The 16,854-nt window shown below is 40.7% G+C and overlaps 1 protein-coding gene across 1 annotated transcript in view; it reads right to left on the bottom strand.

Moving 5' to 3' along the window:
* The window catches only part of FAM172A (family with sequence similarity 172 member A), a 333,167-nt gene extending 319,468 nt beyond the window's left edge, over window positions 1-13,699 (bottom strand). The window contains exons 1-3 of the mRNA XM_042447786.1: window positions 13,523-13,699; window positions 10,648-10,853; window positions 1,279-1,380 (exon numbers count right to left, since the gene is read on the bottom strand). Of these exons, the coding sequence (XP_042303720.1) occupies window positions 1,279-1,380; window positions 10,648-10,678 (133 nt within the window). The 5' untranslated portion in view covers window positions 10,679-10,853; window positions 13,523-13,699. The remainder of the gene's footprint in view (window positions 1-1,278; window positions 1,381-10,647; window positions 10,854-13,522) is intronic.
* Window positions 13,700-16,854: the final 3,155 nt, after the last annotated feature.

Genomic DNA, 16,854 nt, shown 5'->3' with positions numbered 1-16,854 from the left:
TTTTTTTTCCATAGGAAGCCAGGGCTTGCAAAACAGACCAGAGAGAAAAGCAAGTGGGTTTAAATGGAGAAGTTTTTCCATTGGAAACCAGAGCCTGCAAAACAGACCAGAGAGAGAAGCAAGTGGATTTAACTGGAAAGGTTTTTCCATAGGAAGCCAGGGCTTGCAAAACGGACCAGAGAGGGAAGCAAGTGGTTTTAAATGGAGAGATGTTTCCATAGAAAGCCAGGGCTTGCAAAACGGACTGGAGGGGGAAGGAACTGGTGTTCAATGGAGATTCGGGCATCAGGCTTGCTTGCTTTAGGACCTTTCTAAGCACTACTAACATATTGACCCTTATATGAGGGTCAATTCTGGAGCATAAATTCCTCAACTTATAGTCGAGTATATACGGTATAAATGAGTATATACAGTAGTTTAAACTTTGCAGGAGAACATGAACACACTGAAAGATGACATTCCAAAGCACACTGACTTCCACTATTGCTGCTGCCATGCTGCAAAAATAAAGCAGTTTGACATCACTTCAGCCTCTATGGCTCAACACTATGGAATCCTGGGATTTGTAGTTTGTTGTGGCACCAGAGCCCTCTGACAAGGAAGGTTAAATATCTCACAAAGCTACAAATTCCAGAATTTCATAGCACTGAATCATGGAAGTTAAAGTGATATCAAACTGCTTTATTTTGCAGTGTGCATACATCCAATGTTACAAAAGTATGACTATATATAATATCTAAAACCAAGTATGACAAAAGCCATTCAGGATGTTGGGACAAATCTGAGATTTACATGGTTGGAATTCTTAAGTGAGCGAGCAGCAGAACAGGGACATCTCAAAACAAAATAATTTAATTTGATCCAACAGATCTCTATTCCATTGTATTTACTGAAATATTTGATTGCTGTCTTGACTTCCAAAGACTTTCTCATTTATTTCAGCTACACATTTACAAAGACAAACATAGCTATGGTTCATCGCAACTCTAAACAAATCCCATTCAAGTTAGGAAGACTGGAATTCAATTGTTCTTGAATGCACTAAACTGCAATTTCTACTGACATTACTAGGTTATTTACTAACCAATACGTTAAAGATAAACTGAATAAGGTTTTGCATTCTCAGTTAACTGACTTCCTATTTTTAGAATGACCTAAGGACAACATGTTGTGGCATAAATTGTGTATTTGGGAACATCAGATAAAAACAAAAGCTATCAGATTAATTCATTGTACCATTTCTATTTGGCTTCATAAATTATGTATTACAGTACTTACTTTCATTAAAAGCATACTCAAATCCTTCAAGAGTATCAGGAAACTCAAGTGGTGGCTCATCTTTTTTCATCAGTTCATCCAGGTCTATTCTAGACAACAAGTCTGGAAGAAAAAGGAGGGGGGGATTGTCTTTCTGTAGATTTCATATGTAAACATAATTACTCTTAAGAAAAAAGCAATGTCTTCTAAAATGCACTGAAAGAGGACCAGTAATTATACAGTTTTGGTCTGCTTAAACTAACAGTTCCTTTTAGATTAAGTAGGTTATTAATTGATCACTGACAAGATTCTCTATATGCAGGGGAACATCTGTGCATATATATTGCCCTGAATCATAATTCCTAAGAAGAGTGCAGTTCAGGATTTTACACAGCCAGTCATGCCCTCCCTCCCTCCCTCCCTCCCATCCCTGTCCTCCTCACTTTCCAACCCAACCAGCAGTAACATTCTGTTGGCTACAGAGCATACTCTGCCCTCACTGCACTGTTTTTATGGGAAGGGGAGGAGTACCCTTTGGATGATTGTATTTTAATTGTCTCCTGAAAATCTTGGAAACTTTCCCTCCAAACATGCTGTTCTCTCTCTCCACAACAGCTTGGCTTGACTCCATTTCTGGCTTGGTTCCAATTCCGTCAGTTAAGATTCTATGCTCAAATGTAACTCAGATATTGATTGTAGCAATAGTTTAAAAAAGAAAACATCCAACTCACTCTGTAAGTAGGAGCCCCACATATAGCACCCACAATTTGCAAGTAAAAGCTTGAGTCATCTGGTCTGAGAATACCAGTGCTTGTGACTACCAGTTTCCAGATGGTGTCTTCTCCAATCTGGTGTCCACTCAAAGGTTTGGACTACAACCCTCCTCAGCCCAAACTGCTGCTGTGAAGAATTATGGAACTACTGTATGGAAGGGCCAGGTTCCTGATACAAGACATACTGTAGTTTTTTTGCTGTGAGTGTAGTCATGCATTCTGTTTGGAAGCAGGTGTGAAATAGATTCTGTGCTGTTTCTGTCATTTTACACAATCATCCATTGGCTGGTTCCTCTTCTACTCATGAATTAATCCAGAAATACAATATACTTAAATGTAATAGTCTTGATGAAGTTTTCCCTAGAATAAGTGTTTTCTCGATTTGCACTGAAAAACCTGAACATTTGCTACTTAAGAAGAATTCTATGCACACAAAGCTTCAAAAAATACCCATATTCTTTACCAAGAGAAAAAGGTCAAAGAGTAATAATGCAAATTATATATGTCACAGCATGTTAATTAGGAAATGACTATAGGAAACCAGCTGAAACCGAAAGAAAGAAAGAAAGAAAGAAAGAAAGAAATCTCGCTGAGAGATCAGGGAATTCAGTCATCCTATGCTTGAGAGAAGGGAACAGTCCCATGTACTGTCGCATGAATACTACATTGTTTCCAAAGGACAAACTGTTTATTGTACAGTAATCCCATTTTATCTCATAATCCCTCTCTAAAGGAGATTAGAAGACGAGCCAAAACTAACAAAATGAATTTCAACAGGGAGAAATGTAGGTACTATACTTACTCAGAAAATACTGATATGTACAAGAATAGGATGAGAGACACCTGGTTTGACAAACTACATGTGAAAGGAATCTAGGAGTCACAAGTTAAACATGAGCCAAGAGTGTGATGCAGCAGCTAAAAAAATAGCCAATGCAATCTAGCCTCTATCAATAGAAGTATAGTGTCTAGATTGAGGGAAGTAACTCCATTCTGCTTTGGTCAGATCTCAGCTGGAATACCATATCTGCTTCTAGGCACCACAATTCAAATAGGATGTTGACAAGCTGGAGTATGTCCAGAGAAGGGTGACTAAAATGGTGAATGGTCTGGAAACCATGCCCTATGAGGTATGTTTACCCTGGAGAAGAGAAGGTTAAGAGGTGGCGTGACAGCCCTGTTTAAATATTTGAAAGAATGTCATACTTGGTTTTGTTTTCTGCTACTCCAGAGAAACGGATTCAAACTAAAGGAAAACAGATTCTACCTGAACATTAGGAAGAACCTCCTGATAGTAAGAGCTATTCAGCATTGGAATATGCTGAATCGTAATGGAGCCTCATCTTTGGAGGTTTTTAAACAGAGGCTGAATGGCCATCTTCAGGGATGCATTGACTGTTTATTTCCACATGGCAAGGGGCTGGACTGGATGGCCCTTGTGGTATCTTCCAACTTTATGATTCTATGATTCAATGAAAGTGGAGAGAAAGGAAGAAATCAGCTTAGCCTTCATCACCAGGTATCCTCAGCACACTTAAAAAGCATTGATGTACATGTTTGGCCTCCAGAAATCATAGGGAAAATGGAGGCAGGGTAGAAAAAACACCCCAGAAACATTTTAGAAAAAATATCAAGTGGTCTCTGGAAAGCTATCTGACCTAGTTGTTTCATTTTATGTGTACATAGTGTTAATTTGGGACAAAAAGTTTGCTGAAACTGCTATTTTTTTTTCTAGTGCAAAAGCCTCTCTCTATTCTTTCTATGTTATTTCTGCCTCTGGTAACAAATTTTCTGTTAAAGAAGTAATGTCCAGGAGCACATCTACTTTGTTGACTAAGATAACTACTATTTTAGACTAATAGTTATGGTAATATACAGCAGAGTGTATACATAATACAAAGAAACAATAGTGCCTGGTTGCATGCACCTTGGCGCTTTGTTGTTGTTGTTGTTGCTTTGTTGTTTTGCCAGGCAATTACAGAAACATATTTTAGTAGTTTCCAAAGGCTGGTTCTGTCCTAACATATTCCTTTGCATTTTTAAAATTATCTCACTTAACACAAATCCAACAGTTTTTTCTAGGAAAATTCTGGGAACAGTATATTAATTTATAGCCAGATGCTGCTTATTGATTTCTCACCCTTAAAAATTTCACAGAAACCTGTGATAACAGGGTCAGAAACAATTGACAGACACAACCACAAAAGTGCACTAGTAAGAATAAACTTTCCAAATTTTCACACAAAATTTCAAGAAAACTGGAAAGTATACATTATTTATCTTCTTATTAAACCTAAATTTACACACACACACACACACACACACACAGAGAGAGAGAGAGAGAGAGAGAGAGAGCACATACACATGAACACATACCCTGCAGAATGCAGATACATAAGATTGTATTGTTTGGTATTTGTATGAAATGTAAATGTAAAAATGTTTCTACAGAAACACAATCAAACACTAGCAACAAAACTCAGCTACTACACAGTCAGATATTTCAGCATAACTTAGCTTGTCAGCCATGCAAAAGGAAAGCTATAACAGCAAACATCAGGACTGTAGTAAAGAAACCACAATTGTATGAAGAAAAACTCATGTTTTAGAGGAAAAGGCTCAGAAAATGAGTATCTTTTCTAATCTAAGCAGCTGAATAGCAATAAACATGGCCATAAAATTCATAAAGATCAACTATATAACATTCTATGTAACCACAGGAAGGGCATTTATAAACGCTTTATCTAGGACCTCTGAATGAGTAGAATTTGCTTCCAGAGATGTGGGTTTTCCTCAAAAAGTAGTGCTTTAAACAACATTATCTGATTTAGCATGTTTGTTTTAAATGTTATATTCAAACACGTTCAAAGCTCTATGTAGAATTTTTTTACTGAAATATTTGCTCCAGTGTAAAGGGAATACTATTTTCTTTCTTTCCTTATATTTAAGGAAAAATTGGCTACATCTGAAAGAATACTTCTTTTAAGACACATTCTTAAAGATATACACAGATATATCTTATGTCATACCTTATATACCTTAGCTTAAGAGCCAGTGTGCTATAGTGGTTTGAGCTATGACTCTGGAGACCAAGGTTTGAATTCCCGCTCGGTCATGGAAACCCTCGAAATGACCTAGGGCAAGTCACACTTTTTCAGCCTCGGAAGAAGGCAATGGCAAAAACCTCTCTGAACAGATCTTGTGTAGAAAACTCTCCAGCTTCATTCATTCAGTCTCTGAACTACTAATCAGTCCCATTTCAGTGTAAATTTTGTTCAGTACAACTAGTTGAACAATGTGTTTCACTAAAAGATGCATATAAGTCTGAGTACAGACAATTTACCACATTTTATTGTAACTGCTTGTATTTATGACTGATTTAGAAGTAAGAGAGTTTGCAAAATAGAAAAAAAGCTTAGCAGTGCCTTCATTTCTTAATCTGTTCCTTTGCATACTAGGGTCTTTCAGTGTTTGTTTCCTTAGAAGAATAGCTGGATGTTCTGCGGCGTTTCCGGAGGGAGGGAGGCCGGTGAGAGCGGCCTCCATAAAGCCGGCTCACCGGGCCCCCAAAGGAGACTCTGCCACGCCCCCAAGCCACCGGGGAGGAGCGCTGGGCACAGTACTTGGGAAGGTGTCCTTTGTTAGGAGTAGAGAGTGTGTTGTAATATTGTTTTGTTAGAGGAGACTGTGGACATGGTGTGTACTGGGTTTGGTGACGGAATGGGAGGAGCGGCTGTGTCAAGCGGGGCTCCCATTGGAGTAGTGTGGGTCAGGGGGAGATATAGCGGTAGGAGGGTGGAGATATATCGTAGGGGAAGGCGGGATCGATGCATAATATCTATCTCTCCTTCCATCCACTCTCCTAGCCAAAGAGGCCTGTGGGTCAGTCCAACTGTACCACAAACCCTGTCTCTGCTCCTGTGCAATGCCAGGTCTGTTAGGAATAAGACCCACATAATATATGATCTTGTGGAAGATAAGAACTGTGACCTGGCTTGCATTACTGAGACCTGGCTTGGGCCTGAGAGTGAAACGGTGTGGGCACAGGCCCTCCCTGCCGGGTACTCAGTTAAGGACCAGATCAGGGTAAGTGGTGCGTGGGGGGGGGGGGGGAGTTGCCTTGATCTATAAAAACACCTTCTCCTTGTCCAGGAACCATGTTCGACAGACTAATTACATTGAGTGTATTTACCTGACCCTGAAGGCTAGGGACAGTTTAGGGATTCTGTTAGTCTACAGGCCACCCCGTGTGCTAACAGACTCCCTGGCCGAGCTGACACAGCTGGTCTCGGAGCTGGTGCTGGAGTCCCCTAGGCTTCTTGTCCTGGGGGACCTCAACATCCCCTTCGAGGCTAGTCATGCTCCAACTGGTGCGGCTCGGGAGTTCATGGCTACCATAACTGCCATGGGCCTGTCCCAATTGGTCTCAGGGCCCACGCATTCTGCTGGTAATACACTAGATGTTGTTTTCTGTATGGACATGGAGTCTCCGTGGGCAGAGGTAACGAATATCTCTGCCCTGTCATGGACGGATCATTTTCTGGTCGAGGCTAGTATCAAGGTGACCACCCAGATCCCCCCCGGGGCTGGCGGACCTATTAGAATGGTCCACCCTCGAAGGCTGATGGAACCCAAAAGGTTCCAGGAAGCCCTAGAGGGCTATCTGGTTGGAACTGACGGCGATTCTGTTGATGCCCTGACCAACACCTGGGATATTGATCTCTCCAGGGCTATACACAGTATCACTCCCAAGTGTCCTTTCCGGCCCGCTTCCAATAAAAAGCCCTGGTATACGGAAGATCTCAGGGCAAGGAAGCGGGCTGCGCAACGACTAGAGCGAAAATGGCGGACACATCAGGACTTAGCCGACAAGACACTCCTAGAGTCTCATTTGCAGGCCTACGGAGTGGCAATAGGTGCAGCCAAGAACTCGTTCTATGCTGCACGTATTGCGTCTGCGGAGTCGCGTCCGGCAGTGCTGTTCAGGGTTGTGAGAGAGTTTACCCAACTGGCTCCTCCCCTGAACCCATTATTGGAGCCATCTAAAGCCTACTGTGACGAGTTTAACAACTTCTTCGCGGATAAAATCTCTCGGCTAAGGGCTGATCTCGATGCTGTTATTGGTACAGAATCGAGAGAAGAGGCGTCCAGAGCTTCCGTGGACTCAGTTGTACTGGATCATTTTGAGACTGTGAGTACCGAGGATGTGGACAAGATCCTTAGTAGCGTTAGGAAGACAACGTGCTCTCTCGATCCCTGCCCTTCATGGCTGGCAGTTCAAGGGGGGACGGCAATAACTGAGATGTTGCGCCGCATCGTCAATTCTTCTCTCAGGGAGTGCCATTTGCCATCTAGTTTAAAGACGGCCATTGTGGAACCTTTATTAAAAAAGCCCTCCCTTGACCCCTTAATTCGAAATAACTATCGGCCTGTCTCACTGCTGCCATTTTTAGGGAAGGTGATCGAGAGAGCGGTTGCCTCCCAGCTACAGAGGGTCTTGGAGGATACGGATTATCTGGACCCATTTCAAACTGGCTTCCGGGCGAGCTATGGGGTTGAGACTGCCATGGTCGCCTTAGTCGATGATCTCCGTCTGGGCATGGAGAGGGGTAGCGTGTCCCTGTTAGTGCTCTTGGACATCTCTACGGCCTTTGATACCATCAACCATGGTATCCTTCTGGATCGCCTGGGGGAGTTGGGCATCGGGAGCACTGCTTTGCAGTGGTTCCATCCCTACCTCTCGGGTAGATTCCAGATGGTGGAGCTGGGGGACTGTCACTACGACAAGAGGGCCCTCACATCTGGGGTCCCTCAGGGAGCGATTCTGTCCCCTATGCTATTTAACATTTACATGAAGCCGCTGGGAGAGATCACCCGGAGACACGGGGTGCGGTGTTATCGGTATGCTGATGACACCCAAATAGTCTTCTGTGTCCCCGACTGATGCAGTGACTAGGGATAGCATCTCTCCGCTCAATGCCTGCTTGGAGTCAGTAATGGGCTGGGTGAGGGAAAATAGACTCAGCCTGAATCCTGAGAAAACGGAAGTACTTGTGATAGGTTCCCCTAGTCCAGGGATGGAAATTTTTCCACCTGTCCTGAACGGGGTCACGCTCCCTGTAAACGACACTGTTCGCAGTCTGGGGGTGCTTCTGGACTCGTCGCTCCCCCTAACCTCTCAGGTGGATGCGACAGTCAGAGGTGCCTGTTATCAGCTTCGGCTGATACGCCAGCTGCGACCCTACCTGGACCGGAAGGACCTTGAAACAGTGGTACACGCACTGGTAACCTCTCGACTCGATTTCTGTAATGCGCTCTACATGGGGCAACCCTTGTACCAAACTCGGAAGCTTCAATTGGTTCAGAACATGGCAGCTAGACTGGTTACTGGTACCTCCAGAGCCAGCCATGTAACACGGGTATTGGAGGACCTACACTGGCTGCCAATTTGCTTCCGGGTACAATACAAGGTGTTGGTTATAACCTATAAAGCCCTAAATGGCTTGGGACCAGGGTACTTGAAGGACCGCCTCTCCCCATACAATCCGCCCCGCACTCTCCGGTCGGGTGGGAAACAGCTTTTGAGAGTCCTTGACACGAGATATGTGTTGTCTGCACATAGGGCTTTTTCTGCTTCGGCCCCGCAGGCTTGGAACTCTCTCCCTGACAAGCTCCGCTCAGCCCCCTCCCTGGAGTCTTTTAGGAAAAACCTAAAGACTCACTTCTGCCTTGCTTTCCCCCATGTCCCTTAATTCCACTCGTCTCCTTTTATGCTGTTGTAATGTAATGGATGTCCTTGGTGCTATTGGTGTTATTGGTTTTAATGGTTTTAAAAGGTGATTGAATGATGGATATTTTTATTGCTTGTATTTTATTGTTTAATGTGGGGGGATTTCTTTTATTGGATTTTACTGTTTTCGTATTTTAACTGATTGTAAACCGCTGTGATCATTGGAATAGCGGTATATAAATAAAGATTCATTCATTCATTCATTCATTCATTCATTATCTCCTTGGAAGAATAGCTAGGTATTCATAATCCTATATTTAGCCTATCAAACGTGATTAAAGGAAGTACAACAGCCCAAATAACTATGGATAAATGTATTCAGGAGTAGCTGTGTTAGCCATGCAGGAAAAATACAACAAAAATAAAAAGTACTGTACACAAAACAGTGATAACTTTATTGAACAACCAAAATGCAAAAAAAACATGCAAGCTTCTGAAGCTTCACAGGCTTCTGTTAAAATCATACAGGTTACAAAAAGTGACAATGTTAGAGTCACAACCCTATATTTGGTTTCAGAAGTTACTTCTGTTGTCAGTTAAGATGATCTGGAGGGATCTCAATGCAAGCAGATGCCACCCTCCTTCTTGGCCATGTGGAGGATAAGATTCAAAAGATGATAAAAGACAGGTAAAAAATCAGCTCCTTTAGCAACAAAAAAGTAACTTCCCTTGGGATCCAGGCTGTCCCTGTCCTTTGTGAAACTAACTACCCCCTTTTTAGGCAGAGAACACTAAAGTTTTTGTGGGTTTTTCGGGCTATGTGGCTATGTTCCAGAAGAGTTTCTTCTTGACATTTCGCCAGCATCTGTGGCTGGCATCTTCAGAGAACACTAAATTTCTCAAGAAATCACTCTGTACTTTTACATCTGAGAAAACGTTTAGGTGCTGTATATCTAATTTAACTGATGACAGAAGTAAGATATGAGACAAAATGTAGGCTTGTGACTCTAATGTCACTTTTCTTATGATTTTTAACATCTTTGTCTGATGAAGAAGCCAGTGAAGCTTCAAAAGCTTGCATGCTGTGTCCTGTGCATCTTGGTTGGCCAACAAAGGTACTGCTGTTTTGTGGTGTTTGGATTTTGCTGTACATGGATAAATGTGCGTGTGTGTCTTAAGGTGTGAAAAAATTTCTATGAAAAAATATAGCACTAGAAAATTTTCAACCATATATCTCTATCTCATTTCATGTAAAAATGAATGGTTCCATGCAGCAAATGTTACAGTAAGTATAAAGATTACTTTTCTGAATCATTGTTTAACTGATTTATCAGGGTAAGATATACCACTGAAAATGCTAGCAAGTCTTTATCTGAAACTGCACCTTCTTATTCTGAACTCATAAGACCACAGAAAATGGTACACAAATATACATTGAAATAGGTTTTCCAACTGTTTCAAATGTGGGTTTGTTCATTTAACTGTATATTTTCAAATATTTCTGTCTTTTGCATAGGATGCAAAAGGTGAAGAAAAGATGCTGTATAAAAGAAAGTATATACGACGTCGGCATGACACAGGAACCATATCCTTCTCACATTCACAGATTACATTTCCAGACCAAGTATTTAAAGATTCTACATACTGAAATATTTGGAAGTACATTCCAAATATCAAGTCCTAACAATCCTCCTTGTTTAGTAACTAGTTTATTCCTCATTCTGAAAGACAAAATATTGCATCTATAGTCTCATTTCAATTTCCCCCCCAAATGTAGTCTCCAGACTATTTGTCCACTGTTTTCTTCTCCACAGAAGAGAACATGAAACCCTGAAAAAAACTCATTGCAGCCATGAATAGTGGTTGTACTCATCTGCACTTGCTCACCTGTTTTACTAACCACAAAATTATAGCTCATCAGAACACAGTGTACGAAGTGCCTACGGGGAAGTTCCAAATTAATGTGTACCCTTTAATGCTGTAGTCTTCTCTTTTTCATCAGGACCTCCCTGTTGAAGTTGTGCCATGCTTATCCAAATTCTCAGCCAGATGAAAGTAAAAGACGAAACATGCATCAATCCTGAGGGGATGAGCTGAAAAAAGCAAATAAAGTTTGGAATGGTGGGTTTAGTATAATTTCAGAATTCTTGAAAATAACCACTGAATAGTGAACCTTGCATAGAAAAATAAAGTACTGGAGGTTGGGGATCTATACCCTATATTTAAAACCATCAGGCCTTTTTTCAGGTATGTAATATACCCTGTGAACACATCCCAGATTTACAGAATTCAGGTTATGTTCCCCTAATAGCCTTTAGCTCAGAATTCTTAGCCTTATTTTTGCATTCTTGATTCATCTTTTAAAATTTAAATAATCTCTTTTGCATTCAGCTCCACCTTGTCAACAGTCCATGCTGGAACTTCTCACTGAGAAGACTGAGAAGATTAAAGTGAATTTCTATCCTCATTTCTTTCCTTCCACTGTATGTCTACATCCCCTTGTCTCTAAGCTGGTTTTGTTTCTCCATTTCTCAAACCTGTCAACCTCAGACCATACATAGCCTGAGAAATGAAGTCACGGATTCAACTATCCACAAGTGGAAAATATTCCAAACAGATATACACTTGTCCCTCCATATTCACTAAGGTTAGGGGCACAAGACCCCTGTGAATATGGAAAAACCTCCAGTAACAAAAACACCATGTTTTTACCTCAGAGGATACTACCTCTCTAGGAATCTCTAGATCTTTCAGTGCAACTTTTAAAGTTGACCACAGAGTTGTACTGGGGGACCTAGATACTTATAGAGAGAGCATATTAATCAAATCCATGACTAATCAAATCTGCAAATATGGAGGGATGAGTGTAAATTTCAAAAAGCAAACCTTGATTTTGCCATAAAGGACACCAACCATTTCACTGCACCATTGTATTGAATAGGACTTAAGCATCCACAAATTTTGGTACTGGGGGCCAGGGGGGGAACCCTGGACCTAAACCCCAGCAGATACTACAGGTAAAAAAAGCCAGAGTGTTAACTGGAGTTGGTTACAGGAAATTTACAATTCCCTGCTATGACAGCTCCACAGGCTACCAATCTGTTTCCATACTGTTGACAATGACTTATAAAGCCCTATATGGCTTAGGTTCAGGCAATTTGACAGACTGTATCTCCCTGTATGAATCCGCCCTGGCCCTGAAATCCTCAAGAAAGGCCCTTCTCTTAGTACAGGGGTAGGCAACCTTTTTGAGCTGGGGGCCGGGTTGCTGTCCCTCAGACAACTGGGGGGCCGAAGCCAAAAAATAAATAATTAAATAATTTTTTAAAAAATTAAATATATAAATAAACCAGGACAAATGTAGGACAAAAATTTCAAATGGAAGACACTTTTTTTAAAAAAAATGGAGGACACCCGAAAAAATTTGCTGATTTTTTAAAAAATGTTAATATAAATGCATGTTTCTGATGCTTCTATAGACAATTGCCCCCAAAGGCCCCAGCGGCAATCGGCGGCAGGACCGGGCTGGGGCCGGTCCCAAGGCCTCGCCAGGCCGCATCCGGCCCGCGGGCCGCAGGTTGCCTACCCCTGTCTTAGTAGATTACCACAGGACACTCTTATAGCACTGCTATTCCACTGTAACTGCTCTGGCTGCCTCCTGTTGCATTCTGGGGTTTGTAGTTTAAGGAGGGCCACTTAGACTTCTCAGTCAGGGAATTCTTAGGCCTCATTGAATTACAAGCCTCAGAATGCGACAGGAGGCAGCCAGAGCCATAAAAGCAGCAGCATAAGAGTGTAGTGAGGTCAGTCACAGATGTTGCCCTTAGCCTTTGGAACTCCCTCCTTAGAGAGGCTAGAATAGCACCACATCATGCAGTGATTGCGTTTGGCCAGAAGGATAAACTAAGGTGAAACTGAGATAGATAGATAGATAGATAGATAGATAGAAGCAATATATATCAAAGTATACAATGTTTGATTTCATAATAGGAAAAAAAGGGTTCATTTTGGTCAATTGAAAGAAGAGTAATTGGAGAATAGTGGCTGATGTATATAAGATATATATGTGTGTGGTATATATAAGACATATATATATATACCACAGATACACATATAAATGTGTGTGTGTGTGTGGTATATGTGAGGTATATGTGAGGTATATGTGATATATATATATATATATATATATATATATGAATGACATATATGAATGTGTGTGTGTGTGTGTGTGTGACAAATTCAGCAGCAGTAATTAATACTGTAATAATATTATTATTAATACTGTAACCAGTACTATGGAATGTTGTCTCCCTGAACAAGAGTGTCTGCAACTTGGCCTTCTATATAAACATATTTCTCTCATATATATATATATATATATATAATATTGTATGATGCAATATGATTGTGTCAGTGATGTTTTAACCACGTGTTGCTGTTGTTGTTGTTGTAAGATTTATTTTTGAGCCTCTACTATAAATAAACGTTAAATAATAACAATAACAATAACAAGAGCCTCCTTCCTTCCCCAGGAGAGCCGTTCTGGAAGCGAGGGAGCTATAGCACGTGAAAGTGGCGTGGGAGTGCATTACTATTTCTGCAGCGCAGAGGCACTCCCTGCTGCTGCTGCTGCTGCTGCTGCTGCGCCTAGCGCTGCGTGTGTCTCTGAAGGAGGCAAGGGCCCTGGGCCGGACGGAGTCCTGCGCGCGCGTGGCCCCTCGCCTCAACCGTCGCCCAGCGGATGCCTGAGCGAGTGACGTACCTGCTGCCCCTCTGCCCTGAGAAGGGGGCGGGGCCAAGGCTGGTTACCTGGAGACGCGCCGCCGCCGCCGCCGCTTCTCCCCCGCCTCTGTTCTGTTGCCCCTCACTCAGCGCCCAGGCCAGCAGTATTTTCGAGTTCCACTTCCGGGCCCGGGAAAGGTGACGTCACGCCGCGCCCGCCGCCCAACTCTGAAAGAGGCGCCTACGTCGTCGCTGTCAATAGAAGTCCGGGCGGAAGCGCCGGAAAGGCCCTCATGGGTTGAAACAGAGCATGCGCGAACCGTCGGAATAAAACGACGGTTGTTGGAGTCAGCGCTGGGCGGGGATTCTGGAGAGCAGCAGCGTAGTGTGCTCCTCCCGCTCAGCCTCTCTCGGGGGGAAGGGAAGGGGAAGGCACAGCGCCCCTGGAGAGCGAGAGAGAGAGACCTCGCCAAGGAAGCCCCACGAGTCCATGGGGCGCCATGAGACCGATAGTGATGTTGCTGTTTGTTGTTGTTGTTATTATTATTATTATTATATGAGATATATATATATATATATACACACACACACGGGATACAGCATGATACAGTAATAATAATAATAATAAATGTTAATATATATACATTATAATATATGACTATTATTATTATATCAATAGTATTTTATATATAGGTTCACCATAAGTCTGATATTGTATTATGCCTATTATTATTATTATTATTATTAAATATATATATATATGAAGAATACAGCAAGATACAATGTAACATAAAAATAATACATTGTAATATATATATATATATATATATAATATTGTACTATATGATTATTATTATTATGATATCAGTTATATATAGGTTTCCCTTAAAGTTTCTATAAGTAGATATGTTATTATGCTGTATTAGTATTAGTATTATTATTATGTTATTATAGCAATAATGTATGCACATGGACTACAGCATGATACAATATAATAAAAATAAATGGTAATATATCATAATATATAATAATAATTATTATTATAACAATAATATTATATACTGTTCACCTTATGGTCACCATAAGTAGATAGATTATTATGCCATATTATTATTATTATTATGTACACAGAATAAAGCAAGATGCAATATAATTATAATAATAATAAATTGTAATGTATATATATGTATAATGTATATTTATTATTATTATTTCAATAATATATACATGGATTACAGCATTATACAATATAATAATAATAAATTGTAATATATATATATATATATACATTATAATATATTATTATAATTATTATTATATCAATATATTGTATTATGCCATATTATTATTATATTAGTCTTATATATACACATAATACAGCAAGATGCAATATAATAATAAATTTTAATATATATGTATGTATAATATTGTAATATATTATTATCATATATATAGTTTTGCCTTAAGGTCACCATAAGTATATTCTCTGAAACATTCTCTGAAGATGCCAGCCACAGATGCTGGTGAAACGTCAGGAAGAAACTCTTCTAGAACATGGCCACAGAGCCCAAAACCCCACAAAAATATTGCAATATATTATTATTTATTATTATAGTGTATCATGCTATATTCCATGTGATAGATTCTGTCTATGTAAGAATATTTCTGTCTGACAAGAGTCAGAAACAAACTCTTCTAGAAGGTGGCCGCATAGCCCAAAACACACACAAAACCCCCACAAGAAGACACCTGGTTGCTCTACACGCCCATCCCCTCCTTGCAAGAGAGGGAAGGTTGCCCCAGAGGATCTCTTGTGCTGCCTGGAGGATTCTGGGGGAGATAGCCCGAAAAGCTTACTGTTTGCAGCTCCCAGGGTGACCAGACATCCTCTCCTCTTTGCCGCTTCTGTAATGCTTCCAAGACTGCAGCAAACTAGGAAAGATTTGTTAGTAAATTGTCTGCACCACAACTGATGGGGTAATCCTCTTGAAAGGATGGACACATGGACAGAACATCCAGTGCTCCTGTTTCTCCCATAACCTCTCTCACTTCTCTGACTGCCATGAATGGAGCGGGTAGAAGTCAGGTGATAAGTTGCCTCACAATAAATACATTTGCAGATTTTTTTAAAAAATAGCTATTTTTGCTAGCCGCTTTAGTTGGCTAGGGTTTTGTACCCTAGCCATATCTCAATTGAGATATTTATTACATTCAAACCCATGTTTACTTTTTTCTTTTACTTGTTTTTCTAACCCTTTCTAGCTCTGACTACTTTTATTTCCCCTTTAAGATAGAGTAATACTGTATACTTGAGATAGTTAGCCTAATCAGTCTGTTTTACAGGCTATGTACCAGTTAGAGGTGCATACTGTAGTCATTGCTAGAAAGATGGATATACTTCATGCATATGAAAAATGCCGCTTGAATACCCTAAAGGCACTAGATCCCTTCTGATCTAAGCAGGTTCAGCTCTGGCTAGTACTTGAGTGGGAGACTGCCAAGAAATATGAGGTTCTGTATGCTATATTTCAGTGGAAGAAACTGGCAATTCATTGCATAAGAAAACCCTACGAAATGCATGGGGTTACCATAAGTTGGCAGGCAACTGGAAGGCATATACATATAGACAATAAAGAACTGTTGGTTTTAGTAGAAACAAATTCCATTGCAATCACGGTCTAGCCAAACAATTATATTTAATTCTGAGACATTACAGAGGCACATATCTGAAGAAAACAGGAGCAGCTCAACTGGTGTGTGCTCTGTCAGCCATACCTTGGAAACAATAGCAGCACATGTGAAGTCAAAGGCTTTCATGGCTGGCATCCATGGTTTTTTGTGGGTTTTTTGGGCTAGAGCAGACACTAATCCTCTTTTGCATAGCCTCCCACCCTGAGGCCTGCCATTAGCAACAGAACAACACACATGCAAATCACTCCTGCCTTTCCAGGTCACACAATATATATACCCACTCCTTTCCAGGCAAGCATTCTCTGAAGATGCCAGCCACAGATGCTGGCGAAACGTTAGGAAGAAACTCTTCTAGAACATGGCCACAGAGCCCAAAAAACTTACAGAAAAACAATAGCAGCTCAGCTGGGTGTGCTCTGTCAGTCATATCTTGGAAATAATTAGTTAAAATGTGCTAATTTATAGAAATGTTCAAACATTTTAAAATGTACAGTATTATTTTAATTATATGCCAACAGCATTATTGTAAAGCAACAAGGAAATGTCCCTTTTCGTACTGTTCTTTAGTAATGTTCTTTTTAAATTTAGTAAATAAATTAATGAAAGGGGTTTTAAAATAAATGTTGTAACTTAGCATCATATTGTATTTGGAGTATGTTAATACTTTTTGTTATGGTTTTT

This window comes from Sceloporus undulatus, chromosome 2 (genome assembly GCF_019175285.1).
Source record: "Sceloporus undulatus isolate JIND9_A2432 ecotype Alabama chromosome 2, SceUnd_v1.1, whole genome shotgun sequence".
In the NCBI taxonomy this organism is placed as follows: Eukaryota; Metazoa; Chordata; class Lepidosauria; order Squamata; family Phrynosomatidae; genus Sceloporus; species Sceloporus undulatus.
This window is presented reverse-complemented; position numbering and strand designations above follow the sequence as displayed.